Genomic DNA, 27,498 nt, shown 5'->3' with positions numbered 1-27,498 from the left:
GTTTTGTTTTGTTTTGTTTTGTTTTGTTTTCAACACAGGGTTTCTCTTCCCTGGCTGTCCTGGAACTCTCTTTGTGAACCAGGCTAGCCTTGAACTCACAGAGCCTGCATCTGCCTTGAGAGTGCTGAGATTAAAAGCAAGCACAACCACTGTCTGACTTCCCCTTAACAATTTTATTTGAGATATGATTTTTCATAAAAACTCTAAATATCAGGCAGTATAAAGACAACACATTTCCCAGTCACTTTAACATCAACCTTAAGCTGGTAATTCCTTCCATAGAAAGGACATTTTCACCTTTTTTTGGCTATCAGACTATTAAAGGAATAGACAACATGCTGTTGGAATTTTCCAGGAATCTCATCTTCAATCTTCAATCTGTGGTCTGCTATACAAACCCAAAACTCATGTTAGGAACATAAAGATGGACCTGTGGGGCTATGAACTGGATCTCCTTGTTTTTCTTCCCAATGTGGTATCACTGAATAAATTCCCTTCATGCATTTTGTTATTCTTTGCTTGTTTAATTGGCCTATTGAGGATGAATTGCTGAGCCTGGCTTGTTAAGAGCTTCAAGGTCCCAGGCTCTTTCACTAAAAACTCTACTAATAGGGTCTTTTTAATTTCCTGGTATATCTCAGTTAGGGTTCCTGTTGCCATGAAGGGACACCATGACTGCAGCAACTTTTATAAAGCAGAACATTTAACTGGGTCTGGCTTACAGTGTCAGAGGTTTAGTCCATTATCATCATGACAGGACATGGTGATATCCGAGCAGACATGGTGCTAGAGAATAAACTGAGAGTTCTACATTTTGATCTGCAGGCAGGAAGGAGATTGTGTCACTGGACACACTTGAGCATATACTAGACATCACAGCCCACCTCCACAGTGACATACTTCCTCTAACAAAACCACATCTACTCCAACAGACCAATCCTCCTAATAGTGCCACTCCCTATGGGCCATGCATTCAAACACAAAAGTTTATAAGGGACCATATCTATTCAAGTCACCACATGGTGTAAGGATGTCCCAAAGCAATAACAACTTGTGACTGAATTTCTCATGCAAACTCTTCAACCCATCTGGTTCTTAAGTTTGTTTTTCCATCTTGAGTTGCATCTGTATAGGAATATAAAGTCACAATTTCACGTGTAATTTGTCTTTTCCCCACATGTCAGTCTCATATTTCTCATCCTTCTTAAGTCAACTTTGGGGTCCCATGACCATAACACAAAGTTAATTTCACTCAAAGAAATAAATATTCCAGGAGCATGAAGTCAAGCTGATGAAAGTACTGGTGATCCTTGGGGTTTGTTTTGTGATAACCAACTACTCCTGGGCATGAAACCTGCTCTGAAGTGGTTGATAAACCTTCCATTGGAATTGAAGAAAATTGATTTTACTTTGTCAGTGTGTATCATTTGTAAATACTTGGTTAGGGGTGAGACCATGTGTCCACTTCTCGTTCTCAGTGCTGAGGCTCCATCTGGCTTGATCCTGCTTAGGTCCTATGCATGCTATCATAATCCTATGGGTCCATATGCACATCCTTATTGTGCCTGGAGAATACTATTTCTTTGGAGTCGTCCATAATCTCTGACTCATAATAATATACCTCTTTTTCATATAGAACCCTGAATGTTAACTGAGTTTTCTCATAAGTAAGTGTTTTCTTCAGCAATAGAGACTTATAAATGGTACTTAAAAAAAGAAAAAACAGAAAAACTGCTATAAGCCACATCATAGTACTTACCCTGAAAATACACGTATTTAGGGATTGGTGTTTATGTTCATGTAAAAGAGAGAAATAACTTTCAATGTAAAGGAATAAAAAATGGTTTATTCTGGAGACAAATATGAGTGGTCTCTGAACATGGATGTAGGTCTTCACATACACCATATTTAAATAAGGTAACAATTTCATGAACTTCTTATATTTATCTTACTGCAGAAAAAAGAAATAAATAGCACACTTTCAAATATATTGCTGGGTGCTTTGGGAAGTCAGGTAACAGAAAAACGATTTAGATTTTCTCTGATAGCACTTTGACTAGCAGAGACTAGAAGTTTGCTTATACATTGCTAAGGAAATAAATAATGATCACAAAAGATGTTAGATCATGTACAAAGGGCAGTAATTGAAGGCTGTTAAGGGCCCTAATGATGTCCTAAGATATACTGATTTTAAGATTAATACATTTCAATCTCTTCACATTACTGAAGTTCTAATCACTCAGCCAGTTTTAGCAGGCAATGCTTTTTCCTCAGAATTCTCATTCACAGTTTGCCATGCTGGATAAGCATCACATTTTGTGTATACTGGAGGGCACATATTATTTATTATATATTATAATATAGTGTCCCTAGTAACTAGGAAGGTTCATGCCTAGGATCTGATCTACATATAACTAAGTAGTTGGCTGTACAACAGGCTTCAGAAGAGATGAATGGTTGTTGGAGCTTTCAAGAAAATTATTTCTGGGTCTTAACAAAGTTGTTACTCATTATGAGCCTGATCTCTTTTTTCTCTTTTGTTCTCTATATCTAACATACTATTTATATGACACATAATAGAAGTATTATATTTTAAATTAAATAATTAAGAAAGTAATCAGGCCTAATGAAGTAGCTGTAGTAGATGTAGGTATGAAGGCATCTTAACCAAACAAAATATCTTCTACCAATCTCATCATATTCCTTAACTAGATATGTGTGGACCCCTTTATTACAATCCTTCCTACTTCATGTGGCCTTTTGTGTGATGTTTGAAGACTGCTTGAAGTTGTTTGTTTCTTCTGGCCAGTTTGATTTTAGAAGCATCAGTTTAATGGCTAGATTTAATTCTAGGACATCAATATCTAAACTATTGTAACTCATGGATAATAATGATATGTTCTATTATCTTGGTATTGCACAAAATTTCATAGGAGAAGCAAATGGACAGCTACAGTACAGAAGAAATCAGATAAACTATACAGTATCATTTTATTAATTTCTTCCCAACAGAATCAATCTTTCTCCTTGAGTCAAATATTTATTATCAGGGGCAGACCTATAAAAAGTTAAGGTTCTGTTTGTGGGCATAACCAAATCCTGTTTCTCATTTCATAGGAAATGGGACTCCAATAGGAGTTATTTTGTAATACTATCCCTCTGCTTCTAGGTAAGCACCAGCTCAATTTCTCCATGTTCAACGAGTTATGTAGGTGTTGACTTCAGTAATTGAGCCTTGTCGTCATTTTATGGAGAGCCTTGGGAATAGCCTGAGTTGCATGGGACCTTTTGGCCTACAACTTAATTAATTAGATGTAACCCACCCAGTGCTAAAAACTTCATTTTTATAAGAGATGTCCAGCTGGGAGTCTGTCTCCTGCATTATTTGTCAATTTCATTTAGATTACCTTCCTGTATGTGTATATTTTAGGAACTGCTACTCTGTTGTTTTACTAGTACTCCTCAGATGGCTCCTTAGTTTTTATGATATCATTTTTAATGGCTGTTTAATATCCCGTTGTGTAAATGTACAATGTATTTTTCTCCATTCATTTCTTCTGTTGAGGGACATCTAAATTATTTCTAATTTCTGGCCATTATGAATAGAGCAACAATGAACATGACTGAGCAATTGTTTCTGAAGTTAGATGACATATCCTTTGGGTATATGGCCAAGAGTGGTGTAGCTGAATCTTGAAGTAGATTGATTCTCATCTTCATGATGAACTGCCACATAGATTTTCATAGTGGCTATCTAAGTTTTCAGTCACACCAGCAATGAATAAGTGTTCCATTTACCCCAAAGCCTCTCCAATATGAGCTGCCATTTGTTTTATTGGTCTTGGACTAAGAGGATGAGTAGAGGAAATGAAGGTTGGAAAAACCTGCCTGATCTGCTGGAGATGGGGACAGAGAGAAAGGAGAGGCTGCAGCAGGTGTTTTGTTATGAAGGGAATATCTGCAGTTAGACTACCTGCTTCCCTGTCCTGTATGACCTGTGGGTTCCCAGGAAATGTCTGCTAGAGATGGAGACTGGGATAAGGGCATAGAACAAGATCTATGTGATCTGCTAGAGATGGAAGCAGAAAGGGGGGGAGTCTGCAGCAGATGGTTTGTTATAGAAGTGAAGATCTGCCATTAGCCTACCTCTTTCTTCGCTAATCTTAACATTTTAACAACAGTAAAAACATGGCACTCTAATTCCTTAGAAAAAGTTAATGTTTTATTTTTTCTTAGTAGAAAAAATTTATTTCTTTTGGCAGTAATAATTTTGGCTTAAGATATAGATACCCCTGTTAGATGAGGCTACTTGTTTGTTCCCAGCTGCTCAGCCCTGAAGTAATCACACAGAAACAACATTATTTGCAATACTCTTTGGACAATAGCTTAAGCATATTTTTGTCTAACTCATATCTTAATTTAACCCATCTCCATCAATCTGTGTATCGCCACAAGGCTGTGGCTTACTGGGTAATGTTCCAGCATCTTTCTCCTGTGGGGGTTAGATGGCTTCAAACTGACTGCACGTTTTTTCTCCCAGCATTCAGTTTAGTTTTCCCTGCCTAGCTGTACTCTACCCTATCAACAGGCCAAGGCAGTTTCTTTATTCACTAATAGTATTTATAGCATACAAAGGGGAATCCCACATCATACTCCAAAATGGAAAAGGTGTGTGTGTGTGTGTGTGTGTGTGTGTGTGTGTGTGTGTGTGTGTGTATTAGAGAGAGACAGAGTATTTCTATCTATTTTTTTGCATTTCCAGAAAGGCACTGTTTCACTCAAAAACACAACTCAGAATGCAATTGTCATTTTCTGGGGAGGAGGGGGGACGGAGATTACAAGAGGAGTGGATCTGGAGGAGAAGGAAGGTCAAGGGAGATTGGGAAAAGTGTAGCGAGGGGAAAGAACAGTCTGTATGTATTGTATGAAAGAAAAATAAATAACTTTTTTAAAGAACTTGAAAGAGAAGAATCATAAACATAAGTCCTTTAAGGCCAGGGCATTATCTCCAGCGTACACATAGAGGCTATTAAACTATTTTCAGTTTTGTTAACAGAGTGGTGAACATGAAAAAAAAATATTTTAATCTATATATGATTTGGGAATGGTAATAGAAGCCTCTCATACACCTAAAAGAAAGGATTATTCAATACTTTTGACCTTATATGAGACTTGATATTTTCTTATGCAACATTACTGCTGGTGAAGTCTCTGATAAAATAGTGTTCTGCTAGCCTAATAGGTTCTTCTCATTGTCCGTTCATTGTCTTAGGCTGTCTATTGTGAACATACTCCTTCTACTTCCATTTCTGAGGTTTCATGGCCATGATTCAAACACTTTTACCTCTATCACTTGTATATATTCAGGGTCTTTTTCCCTACACTTCTGTTCCTATGTGGTAAGTCAGTTCTTTCGCATTTCTAAGTATGTTGAAATATATTAGTTAGTACCAAAGCATTAGACTAAATTTTTTCTTGGTTTGGTTTGGTATTTTAAGACAGGGCTTCTTTATATAGCCTTGGTTGTACTGGAACTAAATCTATAGACCAGGCTGACCTCAAACTCACAGATATCCACCTGTCTCTACCTCCTGAGTCCTGGGATTAAAGGAATGTACCAACACTGCTCAGCTTCAAATTTATTCTATGGTTCATGAAATTAGTAGGAACTTCTTATGAATACTGTAGAGCCACTTTCTTCCTCCTTATAATTACTCTTCATCTAGGAATGGTGGACCCATCAACACCAATTTTAATTATATTCCTTCCTGCCACAGGGTTTTATGCTTGTTATTTTACAATCTCATATAAAAATACATTGTCTTATAAAACATAATATAGAAAAAATAAAAAAGTGCAAAAACATCATCTTCCTAATGGTGAACTTCCTGAATGTAATCAGTGCTATTAGCTTCCTTCCCTGTGAGCATTAATGTAGTTCTGATCATCACAAATAGACTTTGATTAATCACCATAAATTGGAACATATTTCAAAAAATGAATAAGAAACATATTTAGCGTAATGCAGAAGATGGTTTACTATCCTAAATTAGAAATAATTCATAAAAGCATCATTGTAGCATTGCTAATTAATTCTTTGTTCATCATCAACTTTCCCATTTAAGCCAGTAACAGCCTGCTGCTGCTGAACTGTAGGACTGCTGAAAAACTTCTGCTTTTACTTATAAATGTAGCATTGGATGAACTAAGCAAAACTCCAAAGCCCATTCTTATACCAACTGATTACTAGAAAGAATTACTTCTGTTTGGTTTGGCAACTCCTCCAGGAAAGAGATGCCTAGAGCCGCTCAGTGGACACAATAAAGGTCTAAGCAAGATCTGCAGGCAAAATTGTATAGTATCTTTAAAGATTGTTTTTTATTCCCTTTGTATGCTATTCCTTGGAGCCTTTCTTGTCTTTGGAATTCTAGTATTCACTGACCACTTATGTGATAGCCAGAAGTTTACACCACTACAAACAAACCACTGACTCTTTATGTTATTTCTTATATTGTATGTAAGGAAGGGTAAATGTTTTACTTCCAACAAAGTTCATGGGAATTTTATTTTCCATATATTATATTAGCATAACAAGAATCTAACACTGCATTCTGTACATTCTGTATTAACTAATATTCAGCACAGCTCATTGTGAAGTGCAATGTTCTTCCATGTAAATATTTCTGTGGTGACAAGAACATGCCTCAGTCCTGTCATTGACTGATGTTCCAAATTTAGCTCATTTTATGAAGTACAGTATTTTTTATTGGAAATACAATGGAGATTCAAATTGTTGCTCTGGTTCTATTTGGGACAAAAGCACTGTTTATCTTGGTTCCTCGCCAAAATGCTTAGTGCCGTAGATAAACATCACTTTTCCAATATTAATTTTTATAGTCATAAAATAAAGTAATATATGAGCAACACTCAACCACTTTTAAGTGATGTCAGAGTTAAAAAAAATTAAGACTTTGGCTCAAGAAGATTTTGAGCAGGTTAAAGTTCTTATAGGATAGTCTAAGCAAATGTGTGTTCCTCATAATGAATCTCAAAGGGGAACTGTTATTTGCCCTGTGGTTGATGAATAGTACATAGTATGGGCTTGTAGTCAGACTGTATGATTTTTGGGTGGCATAGAAAGGGAAGGGAGTCTTGTATACCTAAGAAAGCATGTGAAGAAGATGGGGAAGTGGGAAAAAGATGGTAGAGAAAAAGTGGAGTATACTTTAGAGAGATAGAAGGTGACTAGCCTCAAGAAAGCTAGGAGGGCTAGGGTCCTGGAAAATCATTGGTCACCAAAGTCATGCATTGAAAATGAGGGACATTGAGAGGATGAATTCATAATGAAGTTTTATTTATTATAGATTCTTAAATTGGATCAAAAAAAGCAGAGCATAGAAGGGTACCATGGAGTATTGTCAACTCACAGCCAATAAGGATTTATTGCAGCAGTTCTCAACCTGTGGGACACAACTGCTGTGGGGGTCACATATCAGATATCCTGAATATCAGATACCATTCATAATAGTAGCAAATTTACAGTTATGAAGGAACAACAAAATAATTTTATGGTTGGGAGTCAGCACAGCATAAGAAACTAGGAAGATTAAGAAACACTGGTTTATGTGGATGAAGGTAAAGAGGGAAATGAACTTGTCATAAGAGTGACTGAACCTATAAGAGGCCATTAACAGCTTGGAAATCCCCTGGTATGAGGACACACTGAAGTGCTGGGTCCGCATATGACTCCAGGTGTATGTTTGAGTTGAGCAAAGAATAAATAAAGAACCTCAAACCATTTACTTTTTTGCCTTGCAAAACATATATAATTATAAAATTATATTAAAAGTAGTACTCCCATCTGAAGGCCGTTTTTCTCTATTATCTGATTTATATCCAAGCCAAGCTCAAGTACAAAACAATAGCAGGCATTTTTTGTAAGATATATGAATTGAAGAGCTGCCAGTACATAAGGATTCAGTCTGCAGCAATCTTTGTTAAAGATAAACAGCTCCCTATCTGTAAAACAAGAGAAGATATATTGGACGCAGTTCGTATCTCTCTTGCTGCCTTCTTTATGGAGCATCATCTGGCGAGTTTCCATTATTCTTCTCTCCTTGCCTCTTAAGCAAGCATGAGGAGAGGCCCAGCACACCAGCTGCTGTCACTGATAAGACCTCTCCTTTCAAGTACCATTGTGAGAAAAAGTGGTGCATCAGACGCAACCACATCTAACCAGTCTCATCACCATTACTCTAACTGACTCTCATACTGGAACCACCATAAATTAAATGTTCTAAGTAACCATTGAATGGCTAGGAAAGAAGCCAATCTCTAATGATTATATAAGGTGTGGGGAATCTTTTCTGTTGCACCTTTGATATTCTCTTTAGACATTTCCTCTGGACCTCTTTGTTTCCAATATTTTAATCAGCTAGTTCATCTTATTTTCCCCAGGCTAGGTAAGAGGCAAACATTATAGTGCTAGGAATGAATTTCTCACTTAAGGAAAGTCCCTTAATTTAAAAGACACACTTTAGTTTACCACAGGTAACTTGAATTTAAGTGCCCATAATCTAGAAACTACAGAACATAGGGGGAAAAAATGTCTGGATGAACTCAGAAAGAGATGGTATCCAGAAGCTCTTTTCCCTGACCCTGTCCACGTCACAGTCACTGGAAAGTGAAAACAAAAGCAAAGAGGAAAGAGAGCACCTTGTCGCAAAATAAAAATGAACAAAACTGTGGAGCAATTCTGAGAGTGGAAATAACAGTGTCCCCTTCAAATAATAAAACCAGCCTGCAGATGTTCAACACAGAGCAGACACTAGGACCCTGCGGAACCAGAGTGCCAGCCTAGCACCTAGTGCATTGCAGCTGTCCAAAATAGTAAGGTAGTTTCAATACAGCTTCAGCAGCCTCCTTCCCATTTCTGGGGGTGGGTTGTCCAACACACATCAATTGATTGTTTGGCCCCAGGTGGATATATGCAATGGCCCCAGATGCAATGCTGGGTTGCCACGGAGTCACACTGTCCAGCCATCTGTTTGTTGATGCTTCTCTTTTTAGGAACAAACCCAGTGTTAGTGGTGCAGGAAGGGTGTTCATTCCTAGACTCATAAAAGATGGAAAGGGAAAAAGAAGAATGAGGCTTAAATAAAGGAAAATGTAAAGAGAAACAGAAGTGTATGTAAGTGTGAAAATGAGTTGGGAGGTAGGAAAGTGTCTGTATGTGCATGCATGTGTGTCTGGGGTAATGGGGAACTTAAAGCAGAGAGCACATAGGGCATTGACTTCTGCACTCACCCTCTGAATACAGAAACCGAAGTTCCTGGCCTAACACATCAATGATGTGGGGAAAATTGGGTGTCCTTGAGAGTACCTGCGGCTTTTTAACTTCTGGTTGTCTGTAGCTTAAGGAAGGGAAGAGTTGGGTCCCAGAAAATCAGTGACTACCAAAGCCATCTCAGGCCCGTGTCTCTAGATACTTGACTTATAAATTTACACAAAATGAAATTAACAGACCAGTGGGGGACTAAGTTTCTAAAGAAGTTAATTATACATAGAGCTTAAGAGAAAACAGGCAGTGTGCCTGTATAGCAGGAGTGGCGTGAATTCCCAGAAACGTGGTACCATATATTATCCTCACCAGGCTGTGCTACATGAAGGCACAGAGAAAGGTGACTGAATTAGATCAGCTGGCCTGCCCATCAGATGTCCAGGCACCTGTTTTGTTCACATCTTCACAGACTTTACTGGCACAGACACCCACTGAGGTGATGAGAGATAATGAGAAAGCAGACCTCCCTTCTGGCATGTATGAGAACAAGACATAGAAATTGGCTAGATAACTTTATAATGAAAAAGCCAAAACAGTGACAAGTTTCTTTCTTAAATAAAAGCCAAAAAGAAAACCTGCGATTTCAGGATTAAGGCATACCATATCCATAAATAGGATTTGCTGCATTTTTTTCTTGAAATACTGACCATTTTTATTCTTGTAATGAAGTGTAACAATGCAGAATTTCAAATGGTGGTTTTGAATGCAATTTCTTGTGTCATCAGCAAAGAAAAAATAATATTTTAATTACAAAATTATCATTTGTCAGTAATTTAGCAGACAAAGTAGAAAAATTCATGCATCCATGTTGTGAGGGAAAATTTTTCTTCTGCAATCAGTATTTTAAAAATATACCAGCTGGGCGGTGGTGGCACATGCTTTTAATCCCAGCACTCAGGAGGTAGAGGCAGGCAGATCTCTGTGAGTTTGAGACCAGCCTGGTAAACAAAAGCTACTTCCAGGACAGGCTCCAAAGTTACAGAGAAACCCTGTCTCGAAAAACCAAAATAAATAAATAAATAAATAAGAAATACGCCAACAAAATAAAATATAGGTGAAAGACACATAAATCTTAGGCATATTTGTTAACCGATTAAAATTTTTCTCGTCTGTAGATTTTTCTACAGAAAAATACAGAAATTTGTCTACAGAAAAATACAGAAATTTGTCATTTCTGTTATGATACATCATCCTGAAAAGGAAAATTTAGGGGAGACAGGGTTTATCTCATCTTACAGTTTCAGGTTATAGTCTATCATTGTGGGGAAGTCACAGTGTCAGAAGCCTGAACCAGAAATTTAGATTATATCAACAGTCAAGAGAAGAAAATGAAATGTATACATACCCCCAACTTGCTTACTTTTGCTCAACTTCATGTCTGTTCACTCATACAGCCCAAGATCCCTTGCCTGGGGAATGGTACCACCCACAGTGGGCTAGTAAGATAAGTTAACTTAATTAAGACAGTCCCACCCACAAATATGCCCATGAAATAGCTAAATACAGAGAGTTCTCCACAACCTTCTGGATGTTACTTTCTATTGCGAACATACAGGTATTCTGAAGGGCCTCTCCTTATATACAACAACCTTATCTTGAAGCTTTCAATATTATTTCTTTGCTCTGTGTATTTATTATTTTAACTAAAAAAAAACAATGTAGAAAGTAGTTCTTCAGAATAAACAAGAAAGTGTAAGTTTGTAGATACCACATGACTGCAATTACAGACTGATGATTATATACACCAAATGTTTAAGGCCCTAAAATAAATCAGATTTCACAGGTTTTTTTCCTTCTGATTTTGGGAAATTTGAGAACACTTTAATGCGTGAGTGTTGCTAATCTCAATGTCTGAAATCTGTAAAAATGAACTAAAACCTTTAACTTTGATTTGCTTTAAATTTTCTGGATATCAGGGCTTTTCTTATTTTGGACTTGTGAATTACATATTCACCTCATATAATAATAACAATAGAAATACCAAAAGTGTGCTTGGAATAAAGAATAGAAATCAATGCTTCAAAATAATCCCTCAATTATCCCCGTAAAGTAAATTCATATAATACTCTATTATATTATAGTATCAAACTCTGGAAGACATCATTTGTAATTTTCACGTACTCCTACATTATTTTCTATTTTTCTTAAAGACTTGACTCTAGTTTAAGGTTTTCAGACCACATATTATACTTAACTGTTTTATGTACTTCAAAATATTGATTAGTATTGTTTATTTTAGGTTATCATGTTGAGCTGAGAATTTACTAATGTGATTTTGTCAAATACTAATATGCCACTGAGTAGTCTAACATATTCCTTGAACTCTCCATGTTTCTACCTACAGATTTTTATAACCTAGCAAATCTGAAATTTAAACTTTATAAAATAATGTTTTTTACTAGGTGCCCCATTGCCAAAAGCAGATGTTTCTGAGCCACTGACTGTCAGCTCACCAGTGAAGGGAGCTCGGAGTGCAGATCCTCTGAGTGAAGAGGAAGATAAAGTGGAAGACCCCTTGACCATCTCTGAACTAGCGTACAATCCCAGTGCCAGCCTGCTCCCTACCCCAGTGGATGATGATGAAATCAACATGCTCTTTGACTGTCCATCTAGGCTTGAGTTAGAAAGAGAAGACACAGATTCGTTTGAGGAACTGGAAGCAGATGAAAATGCCTTTTTGATGGCTGAAGAGGAGGAGCTGAAGGAAGCTCGTCAAGCTTTGTCGTGGAGCTATTCCATCCTGACCGGCCATATCTGGGTCAACCCCTTGGTCAAGAGTTTCTCCAGGCTCCTTGTGGTGGGCCTGGGACTGCTGCTGTTTGTATTTCCCCTGCTCCTCCTCCTTTTGGAGTCAGGTATTGATCTCTCCTTCTTATGCGAAATCCGTCAGACACCAGAGTTTGAGCAGTTTCACTATGAATATTACTGTCCCCTGAAAGATTGGGTGGCTGAAAGAGTCAACATCTTCCTCTGTATGCTCGGTTGTTCATAGGTTCATGTCTGATGAGACTAAGGGCTATCTTTAATAGTAGTGATATCATTTTCAGTAGGTTTTGGTTAGCTTTTTCTCTTAACTAAGTGCTCAAACCTTGAAATTAAACTTAAGTAAATTTAAATCAAATATAACTCGTTTAATTATCCTTCAGAAAGGCAGCCTTGAAGTAACCAAAAAAAAAAAATCTCCTTATCATACCATAATACATAGTACATTGGAGTTAGTTAGCTCTTTATTGTGAGCTATAGTGTTCAGAATCAGAATTTTAGTAAAAATACAATCTTTTTAATATAACCTTTGGTGAAAATAATGTCCTCTTACTGATGCCTATACAAATAAGTTGATGCTGGGGTTTTTTCAGTTTTTTTAAAAAAATATTTTTATGTGTTCTAACTATTTTGGTAAATTTTTAGCAAAAAAAAAAAGCTTTCTGGAGTTATTTAAGTATACATATTGTAAAACTAATACACATGGAATTTTTTAGTGTTTTGGCACCTGATTTTTTTAAAGATATTTTTTGGCTAACTAATCCCATAATTTATTATCTGCATATGACTTTGTAAAAAGATAGTAAAAAACTATAGTAAGTACTCAAAAAAAGATGATTGAACTGAAAGATGTAAGCAAAGAGAACACTGAGTTGACATTGTGGGGTTCAGTTTTCAAAGTTTTGGACAAAATAATCTTATAATTTCATTTGCATTTTGCTCATATATTTGAGCTGGGAAAGCAGAGTGTTTTTTTTTTTTTAAAGAAATTGATGCTACTTGCAGTAGTAAAATTGTAAAAGATCCACTAGTCAATTGTTTATTGTTTACTAATCTATGTGAAAGCAGGCATGAGTCTGGCAAATAGAAAGTAGCAAAGAAGAGTTCTGGTGAGACGGCTAGGCCAGAGGTGATAGGCTTAGGGTTTCTTTTATAGAAGTGATGGTGATATATGGAACTTAATGTAAAGAGCTGCGTACTCACTTTCTGGGTTCATAAAATCGTGTTTAGTTAATAAAAGTGGAGAAATTTTAAGGTGAATTTTTGGGATCCCTCATGCTTTCATTGTGATTCTCTGGTTGAAATTTCAATGTGTGTGTGTGTGTGTGTGTGTGTGTGTGTGTGTGTGTGTGTGTGTACGCTCGCGCGCGTGCACAAGAGAGAGAGAGAGAGAGAGGAAGAGAGAGAGAGAGAGATTTCCTTTATGGATTTCTTTAAGTTCTAAACTCTTGTAATTGTGGCTTCCATTGAAACAATGATGTGAACCATCAGATGATACACCAATTCTGTTTGGATAAAGTAGACAATGGAAGAGAATAGCATACAAAAGAAATGGTAAATTCCTTCATATCAGTTGACCCAAGATAGAAAACATCTGGTGCTTTCCATTGCTGGTCACTTACCAACACTGTATAAGGAGTAAGAATCAAAGAAGTATAGAGATTACAACATATTTACCTATGTTGAAAATATCACATTGCTTTGGTTATAAAGGGATTGGATACACAATCTCTACATACTACACTACAGTCATGCTTACTTAGTGCAGCTCTGAGTGTTTTGTTAGATGATTATTTTGAAAGTAAACTTTGAAAGTCAGCCTTGGGTCTTTGAGTTGAATGCATTATAATATATACTTGCTATTGCATCCATGATTTATACAGATATAGAAATATATTTTCTATGACTTGGACATTAAGACATTTTTGAAAGTTTGCTACTGATCAGCATTTTGATTGAATTTTTAATTTTTCTCCTTTTCTTTTATATGACTTTGAAATCATGCTCTCTAGAATGGGAAAACTCAAGTGCAGTTGATAAAAAAATTACTCACCTGTTTAATTGTGCTTCATTTTGTCTTTGAAGTGCTGGCCAAGATAATTCATCTGGCCTTCCTCTTTTAAAAATAATGTGTAAGTTAAATAATATTTTTAAATTATGGAGATAGCATGTTTATATTATAAAATGTAAAAAGAAAACAAGGCAGATATAAAATACAATATATGCATGCAGATTAATAAGGAGCAAGGTGCAGACAGTTTTAGCATTTACAGTTTGCATCACCCTTCTCTTGAGGAACAGTTCATTGTGGAGTAGAAATACTTTCAATGAAAGACAGAGTAGGAATTTCTAAATTAAAACAATAATAACAAAGCCTAACACTGGACTCCTATAATGCCATTTATTTGGTACAGAATTAAAGCCTTTACGAAATATCCATTTATTGTAGAAAGATTTAATCAGTTGTTTAGATAAATGAAGAAGACATTCTTCAAAATATAGTATGTAGAATAATGAGATTGAGAGTTCAAAGCAAGTACATGAGAATTTGAATATTCTGTATCATTGTTATATGCATATTTATAAAAGATATGTATTTATGTGTTTGTATAGATATAACCCACATGCCTTTCATACATACTTACTTGTGCTAATTTTGTCCCAGGTGAGAAATTTGTGTAATACTTTTGTTCCTTTCTTTCTCAGATACTGTGATATCAAGATATTTAGAGTCTTAAGTACTTGATTATTTCATGAAAGTACTTTGTGTACATTTGTGGGTTTGTGTACATACACAGAAAGCGAGAGAGAGAGAGAAAGAGAACAAGTAAATATACACATAGTTGTTTTTAGTGCTAATATGAGCTCTATAATGAGAATGATGTAAGTAAAGGATCATATATTTCTGAGCTTGAAGCATAATGTGTGTTATGTATTTACAGTATATTTTGTAGTTTGTCTAATATTTATGAACATAATTCTGAGAAGAATTTACCATGAGTTAATTTCATTGAAGTAACAAAAGATATGGAGGCCATATTAACTGTATCTTTGTATACTGGAATTAGCATTTCTATGTCAACATCCAGATTGTTTGTCTGTTAATATGGTGGCAGGAATCTCAAATAAAATACTCTGGGGTAAAATATTTTTTCAATCAGTTTTATTTTATGTAAAGTAATGGGTAGAAACTATAGCAGGATTGTGCTAGGTGATAAGGGAAATCTTCTAATATTCTACTGAAGTTACTAAGGCCCAAAATAAGAAAAAATAAGCACTTAGAAAAAGAAGCACAAAAAAAATGCGCTCCAGTTTAAAAGAAACAATTGGTCAAATTAATGATATTAAATAGAGATATATGCTTGGGACTGTCGTTTTGTGCAGAACCATGATCCAGGGCCCACTTAAGTCTTTTCTTCTGCCCTTTTCAGCCATTCCTTCTAACCCATCTTCGTTCCTTTGTGACTGCCTGCTGACACACAGAATTTGTTTATACCAGAGACACAGAACCACCATAGATGTCTGAAAAAGCATTAATCTCAAAAAGATTAAAGACCACACTTTTTCTCCTTCCTACTACTTTTTTCTTTTCTGTCCTCCATTCAGATCTCTCTGTACTTTTAAGTTTGCCACTTCCTACCTACCTCAGCCCCTCCTCCCAGTCTACTTCGGTCCCTTTGGGACTTGGTGCAAACCCAGGTCCAAATTAGCCTTAGTTCTTTCTCCTGCACTCTTCAGCCATGGCTTCCAAATCAACTAATTCCTTTGTGAACTCCCCATGGAAACTCAGAATGACTCTCTAACAAGAACCCCACAACCACCACACTAGGGTAGGAATCAAGGACCACCACAATGTGCTAGGATATAGATCGGGCAACAGCAAACAAAGAAAAGAACAGCCACACAACAAAAACAAGACACCAAAATCACTTCAAATGTAATAACTCCAGATGTCTGAATCCAAGAAAAAAACAAAAATATGAACAATCAAGACAATATGCATCCCCCAGAAGCCAGAAACCTTATTTGTAATATCTCCTGGAGAAAGAAATTTAACTGAAATACAAGACAGAGACTTCAAAATAGCAATTTTACATAAGTCTTCTTTATGTCCTCTTTAATGAAGACCATGGAACACAAATAGCTGAATAAAAAATTAAAACTATTCCAGAAATGGGAATAGAAAGAAAAAAAATCACTGACGAAAACACAAACTGAAATAAAGCTGGAGAAAAAACTCAAGGGGGTAATCCTAACCAACAGAGTAAAGAACTGGAAAGAGAACATTTTAAGAATTGAAAAAAGGGTAGAAGAAATGAACAGTTCAGTCAAAGAAAATGTTGATATTTTCGTTTGTTTTTTTCTAGACAGGATTTTTCTGTGTAGATCTGGGTGTCCTACAACTCTCTCTGTAGACCAAAAGGCTTCAAACTCACAGAGATAAGAATGCCTCTGCCTCCTGAGTACTGGGATTAAAGTTGCACATCACCACCACCTGGTGAAAATTTTAACTCTTTTAAAAATCCAAGTATAAAACATCCAGAAAATCTATGACATTATGAAAAGTATAAGAAGCATAAGCAACACCTAATAGATAAAAATAGAAAGTAAATTCCCTACCATACATTTTATTCAAAACACTAAATGTATAGATCAATGGGTGTTACAAGAGGAAAATACCTTGTAACATATAAAGGAAGAGTCATTAGAATAACATCTGATTTTTTTATTTACTTATTTATTTATTTATTTATAAAAATTTTCACATCCTCCCCTCCTTCCCATACCCTCCCATTCCCCCCACTCCCTCTCCAGTCCTAAGAGCAGTCAGGGTTTCCTGCTCTGTGGGAAGTTCAAGTTCCTCCCTCCTCCCTCCAAGTCTAGGAAGGTGAGCATCCAAACAGACTAGGATCCCAAAAAGCCAGTACATGCAGACGAAACAAGACCCAGTGCCATTGTCAATGACTTCTCAGTCCTGATTTTTTTTTTTTTTAGTGGATACCCTGTACATCAGAAGGGCAACATGTATGTTATGCACACTCCTAGAAACAGCAGATCACAGTCTAGGCTACTAACCCCAGAAACACTATAAAATAGAACTGACAAAGAAAAGCATTCCCTGGTGAAAGCATATTTAAGCAGTCTACCGACGCAGCTCTAAAGAAGGAAAAACGAAAAACTTCAGTCTTAAAGCTGACTGCATTCAAGATGGCACAAGTAATAAATAATCCCAGAACATTAAAAAAGAGGGGCAAAGTCCATACCATAACAAAAAAATAATATGAATTAATAAAAATTGTTCATTAATAACTCTGAGTATGAATGGTCTCAAGTACCCAATTAAAAGATACAAATTAAGATGTGGATTTGATGACAGTATCCATCTTTCTATTGCATGCAAGAAACACACCTCACCATCAAGGACAAATATCACCTTAGGTATAAAGGATGGAAAAAGGATATTCCAAGCACATGGAACTAGGAAACAAGCAGGTAAAGCTTTTGGAATATCTGAAAAAATAGACTTTAAACTATAACTAATCAAAATAGATAGGGGAAAAAAGAAAATATAAATTCTACCCCCCCCCCAAAAAAAAGAAGTAAAACAAGAGCCTGGGCCAGGATGGGAGCAGCCAACCTCCCAGTCCCTGGTTCCCGGACAGCCAGATATCCTCAGTAACCTAGTCCATCTCTCCACCCCTGAAGCAAGGATCAGCTGCAGGTTGTACACAGGACAATATTAGGAGACCTGTTCTGTGGTGTTTCTTCCCTTGAAACCAAAGGAAGCAGATGGGCCTCCCATGCTGTGGAAATAAGCCTGAGAAATCATAGATGGACCAACCATCATACTTTTAAGCTAGTCTTAAAATTGTTGGACATTAATATTATTTCTGTGGTATTTGTGCAAATGTTAGAGATGGGGGTGTTTGGAATACAAAATAAACATGAGCATATTTTTTCATTTAAAAAAAGAGATAGGAAAGGTTACTAAATATAAGGAAAAAATTCACCAAGAGGATATTACAATTCTAAACATTTCTGTATCAAACACAAAGGCACCTATTTTTATAAAGAAGCACTACTGCAGATAAAAAAAATCACATATTAATTCTCACACAGTGATAGTGGGTGACCTCAATGCCTCACTGTGACCAACTGTTTGTCCATAAAAAAATAAATAAATAGAGAAATATAAGAGTTAAGTAACATTATAAAGCAAATGGGTGTAGCATACATCTATAGAATATTCCACTCAAAATCTAAAGAAAATACGTGCTTCTCAGAAGCTCATACAACTTTCTCCAAAATTGAGCATATATCAAGATACAAATCAAATTTAAACAAATATGAGAAAATTGAAATAACACCCTGTATCCTATCTGATACAATGGATAAATGCTAGCTATCAAAAACAACAAAAAAGTAGAAAGTATACAAACTTATAACAAGTAAACAACTCACTACTGAATGAAAAATATGTCTAAACAGAAACCTAAAAGAAAATCAAAAATGTTATGGAATTAAGTGGAAATGAAACCATATTAATCCAAACATATGGGACACAAAGAAGACAATTTTAAGAGACAAGCTCTTAGCACTATGTGCCTAAGTATAATAATAGATAGATTTCATATTAGTAATGAAAACACATACCTAAAAGCTCTATAATAACAAAAAGAAATAAAACCCAAAAAGAGTAGATGGGAAGAAATAATCAAATCAAGGCTGAGACCAATGAAAAAAGAAACAAATAAGCAAGCGAAAACAACACACAAAAAAATGAAACAAAGAGGTGCTTCATTGAAAAAAAAGAAATCAACAAGATTAAACCCTTCATCCAATCTATCAAAAGATGGAGGGAAAAGATCCAAATTAATAAAATTAGAGGTGAAAAGTGAGACATTGCCACATATAACAGTGAAATTCAAAAAGTCAATGACATTTTAAATTTTGTGATAAATATTTGACCTACAAAAGTTAGATCAAGGTGAAATGAGTGATTTAAATAAACAGGAATCCCCTAGGAAAATAGAAGTGATAATTAAAAATCTTCCAACTAGAAAAGCTCAAGACTGGATGCAGTCAGTATAGAATCTATACTAGACATTCAAAGACCTAATGGCAGTGGTTTTCAAATAATTCCACAAAATAAGAACTGAATGAATACTTCCTAGTTCTTTTTATGGAGCCATTCTAATCTCTGATACTTAAAATCCAAAGTTCCAACAGAAAATGAAAATTACAGAATAATATTTTTATGAATGTATGTCTTAATTACTTTTCGATTGCTATGAAGAGACACTATGACCAAGACAACCCATAAAAGAAGGCATTTAATTGGTGGCTTGATAACTATTTCAAAGGGTGAGTTCTTGACCATTATCATGGTGGGGAGTATTTCAGTAGACAGGAAGGCATGGTATTAGAGCAGTAGATGAGAGCTTATGTTTTATCTATGAGTTGGAACATATAGACATACACACACACACACAGAGAGAGAGAGACAGAGACAGAGACAGAGACAGAGAGAAACTGGACCTGGCACTAATATTTGAAACCTCAAAGGTCAACCCCAATGACACACCTCCTCAAACAAAGCTAAATCTTAAAAGATTTCCTATGATATTTTGAATAAAAATGTCTCATATATTTGAATGTTTAGTCATAAGGGGGTGCAACTCTTTGAAAAGATTAAAAGGACTAGAAGGTGTGACCTTGTTAGAAGTGTGTCATTAGGAGTGGACTTTGATGTTTCCATAACTCATGCTAGGCTCAGTTCTTGTTCTCTCTCTCTCTCTCTTCTCTCTCTGTGCCTAAAGGTCAGAATGTAGAACTCTCAACTACTTCTCCAGTGCCATGTCTGCCTACATGCGATCATGCTCCCCACAATGATGATAATGGACAAACCTCTGAAACTATAAGCAAGCTCCCAACTAAATGCTATTGTTTATAAGAGTTCCATGATTATCGTATCTCTTTACAACAATAGAACAAGAAATTTCCCAAAATAGTTCCATCAATTAGGGATAAATCATTCAAATATTTGAGTCTATGGGGAACATTTTTATTCAAACCAATGCAACATAGATGCAAAAATGACCTAGAAAATACTTGCAAACTAAATTATAGAAAACATAAAAAAGATTATGCAACCATAATCAAGTTGGATTCATTCAGAGATTCATGAATGTAAATCAACATATGTAAATCAATAAATGTGTAATCCATCATTTAAACAGACTGAAAGACAAAAAAGCACATAGCAATTTCTCTAGATGCAAAATAAACCCTTTGACACAATCCAAAATCCCTTCATGATAGAAGTCTTGGGAGGCATACAGGGGACATAAACTGCATAGTAGAGGTAATTTACAGCAATTTTCCAGCCAATATCATCTTACACAGAGAGAAATTCAAAGCATTTCCACTAAATCATAAAGAAGACAAGTCCACTGTCTCCATACCTATTAAATCTAGTACATGAAGTCTTATCAAGAGCACTAAAACAACTGAAGGAAATCAAGGCCATACAAATAGGAAGGGAAGGTGTCCAAGTACACTTTTTGCTGAATATATGGTATACACATGTATATGTATGCGTACACACATATACATACACTAAAGATTTCACCAGAAAATCCCTATAGCTGATCAACACTTTCAGAAAGGTGGTGAGATATAAAATTAACACATATATCAGTAGAGTTTCTATATACAAATAACTGACTTACTGAGAAACACATCAGGGAAACAGATTCTAAAAATAAAAGAATAAAACAACCAACAAAATTTTGCACAGAAAATAAAAAATCAGTCTTCAACTTCATATTGAAGCCCCCCCCAAAAAAGAAAGAAAGCTCAGGATAGCTAAAAAAAAATCCAGAAAAATAAAAGAACTCCAAGAGCTATTACCATCACAGATTTTAAATTGTATTACAGAGTATCAGCATGCAAACAGACACAATAAGCAATGGAATCAAATCAAACACAGAAACATAATTACATACATAATGGACAACTGATTTTTGACAAGGAATCAAAAATATACACTGGAAAAAAGAGAGCATCTTCAACACATGATGCTGATCAACGTGGATGGCTGCATGTAGAAGAATTAAAATAGATTCATGTCTATCTGCTTACACAAAACTCATCTCCTGGTGGATAAAATACCTACATAAAAGACCAGATTCCCTGAATCTGATAGAAGATAAAGTAAGAAACAGGATTGAACTCACTGGCACAAGAAAGAACTTTCTAAGCAGAACAATGATAACATAGGAACTCAGACCAACAACTAATAAATGGGACCACATGAAGCTAAATCAACAGTGACAGTAACAAAAAAAAAAAACCTTCTGCGCAGCAAAGGATACCATTGAGTGTGCAAAATGCCAGCATATACTAAATGTTGAAAAATGTTTACCAATTATGCATCTGATAGAAGATTAATTACTATAATATTTAAAAAAATGGACATTAAGAAAATAACCATAGTCAGGCAATGGTGGCACATGCCTATAACCTCAATACTCAGGAGACAGAGGCAAGTGGATCTCTACGAGTTTGAGGCCTGCTTGGCCTACACAGTGAGTTCCAGGACAGCCAGGGCTACACAGAGAAACCCCATCCTAGAAAGAAAGGAAAGAAGGAAGAAAAGAAAGAAGGAAGGAAGAGAAATATTCTAATTAAAAATGAGCTATAAAATTAAGCAGAAAGTTCTCAAAAGATGAAAGACAAATAGCTGAGAAGCACTTAAATAAATATTCAACATTCTTAGCGAGCAGAAAAATACAAATTAATTACTTTGAGGTTTCTTCATACCCCAGTCAGAATGGACCACATCAATAAACTGCTGACAGCATGTGCTGACAAGAGCGTGGGGAAAGGGAACACATTCATTTCTGGTAGGAGTTGAAACTTGTACAGTTACTATGAACATCAGTATGAAAGTTCTTCAGAAAAGATAAAATTTGATCTACCACAAGATCCAGCTTTACCACTCTTGAGCATATACCCAAGGGATGTTACCTCATACTTCAGAGACACTTACTTATTCAAATTTATTACTGTTCTATTCATAATAGCCAGAAAATAGAGACAACCTCTATATCCGTCAACTAATGAATGGATAATGAAAGCATAGTAATATAAAACAACATAATATTTTCAGCTGTAAACAAAAAGAGATTATTAAATTTTTATGTAAATAAATGAAGATAGAAAATATCATCCATGTGGTAACCCAAAATGACATATGCTGCATATATTCTTTTTTTTAAGCTTCACTCTCTTTTGGCTTTCAATCTTTAGATATTTGTGTTAAATCCAAATAACCACAGAGGTTAGGGAACTAGTTAGAGACCAGCTGGGGAGAAGATCTCCCAAGGAAAGGAAAATAGAATATAGTGTTATAAAGAGACAAAGGAGAAACTAGAAAACAAAGACTAAATGGGAAGAAGAATGGGATGTCAGGATAAAGGAGAGAATATGGAAAAGGGGAATAACTAATACTAAACAGACCTTTTGAACAGCCATATAAAAACCTACACTGTAGAAGCCTCCTTAAAAAAATAAATACATGGAATGAATTTAAATTGGATCACCATACAATAAGGGAGAATATACCCCTAACTAAACATATTATGCAAGAAAGTGAAATCCCAAGTGTTGGGAAGTGGTTATATCTTTTAGAGTCATTGGACAACAGGATCCCTGAGACACCCTCACGAAACATCACAAGGTATTGCCGAAGCTAGTTATTACCTTCCACAACCACATACTTATGTCATTGAACATGAAGAAATTGAGCTGTCATCCAGCTAGAAGCTTTACCCTTACTGACTAGCATTCATAGTGCAAGAAGATACTCTGTGAACAACTAGAAGAGAAAGTTAACCATCAATATTGCTCAGCTACAAACCCATAACCTATACCAGTGGTCTTCCTGCAAAGTATAATGGTGGGATAGTGGCAAAAATGCTATGGGAGAAACCATCCACTTTCTTATTTAGTTTAAAGCCCACTCCAGGAAATGGAACCCATACTTGACACTGATAGTGGCCAGCATCCTGAAATTAAATAGGACATGGGCCCTAAGAGAAAACCTACTACTAGTATTCTGCTAAAGAAACTTAACAATAAAATGACTTCTAATAGAATAGTAATATACCCTTAGGTCAGTACATTGATCAGTCTTCATCAGAGATGTTTCTTCTTGTAATACATAGTAATTAGCTCAGAGATGTAGTGATATTTTATTTGTGTTTTAACAAATAAAGCTTGCCAGAAGAGAGCACAGAGCTAATGAGATGTGTTCCTTGGTAGCACCAATTTACTTCAGAGAATATGATGGGTATTGAAGAAATTTGACATGGAATTTACTTTCTTTGTGGCAAAAGTAGGCCACTGGGCAATAAAATATCCCTTTCTTGACTACTGACAGTGTGATTTCCTAATGGGAGAAGCAGGACCCAAGAGAGCGACTTCCAAACTTGTCAAGACAAGGCATGGCAGTCCTTCAAAAATCTTGCTTCACAGACAAGTCTGTTGAATATTCTAGACCTCTAGCCTGAAGACGGATGTATCAGCATTGCAGAGGAACCTTGGATGACTATCCAGGCACTCAGCCAGCTGTCTCTGTCCTTTCTCGCATTTTGTGGAAGTCGTTTGCTCACAGCCCCTGCTTACTCAGTTAATATTATTTTTCTCTTGGGTCTCCAAGGGAGTTGGAGACTAGATAGTTATAGTTTTCCTTATTTAGCAGACTCAGAAAATAAACTCATTAAAGAGGCGTAAGATGTATAAGGTTGAGAGACATGAAAAGATAGTCTTGGGTGGTAGACAAATTGTGATAGAAAGTAAATGAGGTACAGGACTTTGGACTTACCAAGAAAGAATAGTTAATGGGGTATTTTCTCTGAATTTGTCAAATGCACACAGACTAGACATTGTTGATATACTTGTTGCCTGTATATATAGTCTATAGTTATTGTATATTGTTTTTCTTGTATTAGTTATAGCTTTCTTTTTTATTTTAGATATAAAAGGGGAAATGTAGTGATATTTTGTCTGTGTTTTAATAAATAAAGCTTGCCTGAAGATCAAAGTGCAGAGCAAAACTACTGGAGGCCAGGCAGTGGTGACACATACCTTTAATCCCTGGACTCAGAAAACAGTGGATGATGGATCTTTGTTAGTTTAAGGCCACCATGGCTGCACAAAATTAATACAGTCTAACAGAGAAACAGCTCACGCAAAGGAGATCCTAGCACTTGGCATCACATGCCTTTAATCCCAGGACTAGGGAAGTGGAGACAAGAGAGATATGACTGGGCAGGGGGAGACAGGAGCTCAGCAAAGTCTGAGGCAGCTGTCAGAAGCAGTCAGTTTGAGGCAGCAGTTTGAGACCGTCAGTCTGAGGACACAGTCAGTCTGAGGACCCAGTCTGAGGAGGCAGTTTGTGGACAAGGTTGCCCCTTTGGTATGAGCATTGGTCGAGGTAAGAACTCTAGTGTCTGGCCACTCTGCTTCTCTGGTCCTTCAGCTTTCATCCCCTGATAGCTGACTCCAAGTTTCTATTATTAAGACCAATTAAAATCTGTCCTACACAGATACCCACAACTGAACAATGTGCAAAGAGTAATTAGAGCATAGACTTAGTTAAATAGGATGTCATTATTAAGGCCCTCCCCTCATGGCTCAAGGATATATACAGAGGAGTGGGTGCTTAGACTGTAAGGTATGTGACTCCAAGAAAATAGCATGTTCAAAACATAACAGGATCAATACACACTTAAACTCACAGAGACCTCCAGTCATGCGCAAGACCTGCACAGATTCAAACCAAACAAAATCTTAGCACTAAGAAGTGGACACAAAGTTTCCACCCCTAACCAGAAGCTATTTGCAACTGATACTTGCTGGGAAAGGGAATCAGTTTTCCACAGTGGAGTGTCACTAGATAAATGAACCATACTGCAAGAAAGGCCACATGCCCAGGAGGAGTAGTTGATCAACACAAAGCACAAAGTAGACTTATGTTTTTTGTTTTTTGGATTTTTGGTTGGTTGGTTGGTTTTGGTTTTTCTTTGTCTTGTTTACTTGCTTATTGTGACCTTGATTTTTATTTTATATGTGTGTGTATTGTGTTTTGTGTGTGTGTGTGTGTGTGTGTGTGTGTGTGTGTGTGTGAGAGAGAGAGAGAGAGAGAGAGAGAGAGAGAGAGAGAGAGAGAGAGAGAGAGAATGAACGAATGCATGAACATAGTTGGTGGGTAGAGAGATAAGGAAGATTTGGGAGAGGTTGGAAGAAGAGAAAGAATATGATCAACATATATTGTATTAAAAATAAAAAAACAGAGACGTAGAAAATAAGTAGGAAAAAGAGAAAAGATGTTTTCAAAGTGCTAGAAGTTAGGAACTTTCACCACAGTCTAGAAAAGGGAGTTCCTGTTCCAGAGAAGTTGCATCAGACTTGTTTAACTCTGTTATGCTTGCCAATGGAACTCCTCTATCTTATTATTGTACTTCTGCTGCCTCTCTAGTGTGTACTTTATCGCCAAAACAAATCTTCAGATGAATTTTGTCAGGAGTTCAACACCACTCTTCACACAGCTGAAAAAGTAATTCTGTATATGTGAGGCAGCACCAACACCTTAATTGTGGTTGTTTCCTGAATATGCTGAGTTTTCTTACTCAGCTATAATTAGAACAGAGTCCAAAGTTTAGGACAGAAAAGAACTCAGAGCTTAATGCTGAATGTCTGCATGTCTTAGGAACTTACAGTACTGATTCTGACCGTTCGTATGGGTGCTCTTTTCAGTGTTGGTGAAGGTATTGACACCCACTGACATTGAGAGATTCACACCTATCCCAGTGTTTAGAAACAATGCATGCCCTTTCTTTCTTTAAATTACCTTGAGCATTATTTAGTGGCCTCATGAGGGCAGGGAAATATTCTTCTTCTGTGCCAAAATGAAAAAGAAATAGTTTTTGATAATCAACTCTCAACCTTGAATAAACCCTAAGAAATCTACAAAAGTGGGACATTTGTAATAAAATGTGTATGCTCTGTCTAGAGTTTCAAACATAGGAGTATATGTGGGGAAATTGTGTGGATGGGGTATCTTTTCTTGGAGGCAGGTTAAATAAGTGTCTATTAAGAAGAAGGACTCCAAGAATATAGCATACTGTGTAGTACATTGAGTTTCTTATCAAAGGTCACATTTACTTTTCATTTCACCCTATATGTTCAGCAAGGTCAAATAGAGGAAGACTCTCTCACAGTAGTCCCTAAAGAGAAAGTACTAGTGAGATGCTTTTACCTATGGGATGACTTCAGTAATGGTGTGGTTGATGGGACTTGAGCATCTTTGGGCTGACGTTCTCTATTTGAGGAAGTTAATGTGCTTACTTATCCTCCTACTTCTCTCTCTTTTCCTGTCTGTCTTGGACCTGCTTTTGGACTTCCAGTCTCTATGCCATAAACAGACTCAGCAGGACCTGCACATGGTGGACCCATCCAATATCAGTTCTCCGCATTCCAACTTCTATTTCTGACTGGGTGGATAAATTTGTGAGCCAGCCAAAAGGGCTCAGCGGTCATCACTTCAGAGAGGAAGAAAGAAACACCACTTAGCCTCAGACTGCAGCTGCATTGATCCATCCATTAGTAAAACTGATTTGAATCATCTCTTGGCCTTTGTGTCTTTTATTTACTGGAATAATACCATGGTAGTAGGTAGTGCTTAGGACTTTTAACTTCCAATGCCACAAAAACACAAGAAAGTTATCAGAACGTTTCCCTTCACGAAGCCTCAGAGGTTATTTGTCACCAATATGAGTCCTCACAGCCTTCACTAATTATAGAAGGAACTAGAAATCAGTTAATAACTCATAGAGAGTTGGTTAGAACCATATTTTCCTCCTCTACACCCTTAGTTACTGCACATATCTCTTTAGAAAGGGCACTAGAGTCATTTTCCTGGTTACAAAAGAATACTCTTAATAGAATAAAGAGCTATTTTTTAGAGCTATTTTCTATGGGTACTATATATTGAAACACATCTTACAAATTCCAGCTAGTGTCCATCACCTTGATTATACTAAATCACAGAACTATTATTCTGATAATTGAATTTCTGAGAATACTCTTCGAGATGGAGAATATGTTAAGAGAGTAATTTTAGTTTGCATGTAGTGTGACAGTTGCATTGTTCAGAAGTAGTTAAAAATTCAGTATTCTTGTTTTGGTCTACTGTAATTGTGTCAGTGTGAATAAACTCAATCTGTTCAGTTAACCTAAATTTGATAATTTGGTTTGAGTTTACAGTTCTGCAGGCAGAAATTCAGGTTGTGGCTTACAGTGGTGGTCATGTACTCACAGTTCTCCTT

The 27,498-nt window shown here is 36.3% G+C and overlaps 1 protein-coding gene across 5 annotated transcripts in view; it reads left to right on the top strand.

The window, feature by feature from the left end:
- Nucleotides 1–26,797, top strand: part of Frmd3 (FERM domain containing 3) — a 200,270-nt gene extending 173,473 nt beyond the window's left edge. For 4 of the 5 annotated variants that reach the window (XM_087904922.1, XM_087904923.1, XM_087904924.1 and 1 more), the window contains one exon: nucleotides 11,743–15,251. In XM_087904922.1, the coding sequence (XP_087761048.1) occupies nucleotides 11,743–12,332 (590 nt within the window). In that variant the 3' untranslated portion in view covers nucleotides 12,333–15,251. Of the gene's footprint in view, nucleotides 1–11,742; nucleotides 15,252–26,577 lie in introns of those variants that run through there. The other variant, XM_048452970.3, reaches the window with a different exon arrangement.
- The last annotated feature ends 701 nt before the right edge of the window (nucleotides 26,798–27,498 follow it).

This window comes from Myodes glareolus, chromosome 3 (assembly GCF_982192425.1).
Source record: "Myodes glareolus chromosome 3, mMyoGla1.1, whole genome shotgun sequence".
Lineage (NCBI taxonomy): Eukaryota > Metazoa > Chordata > Mammalia > Rodentia > Cricetidae > Myodes > Myodes glareolus.
This window is presented reverse-complemented; position numbering and strand designations above follow the sequence as displayed.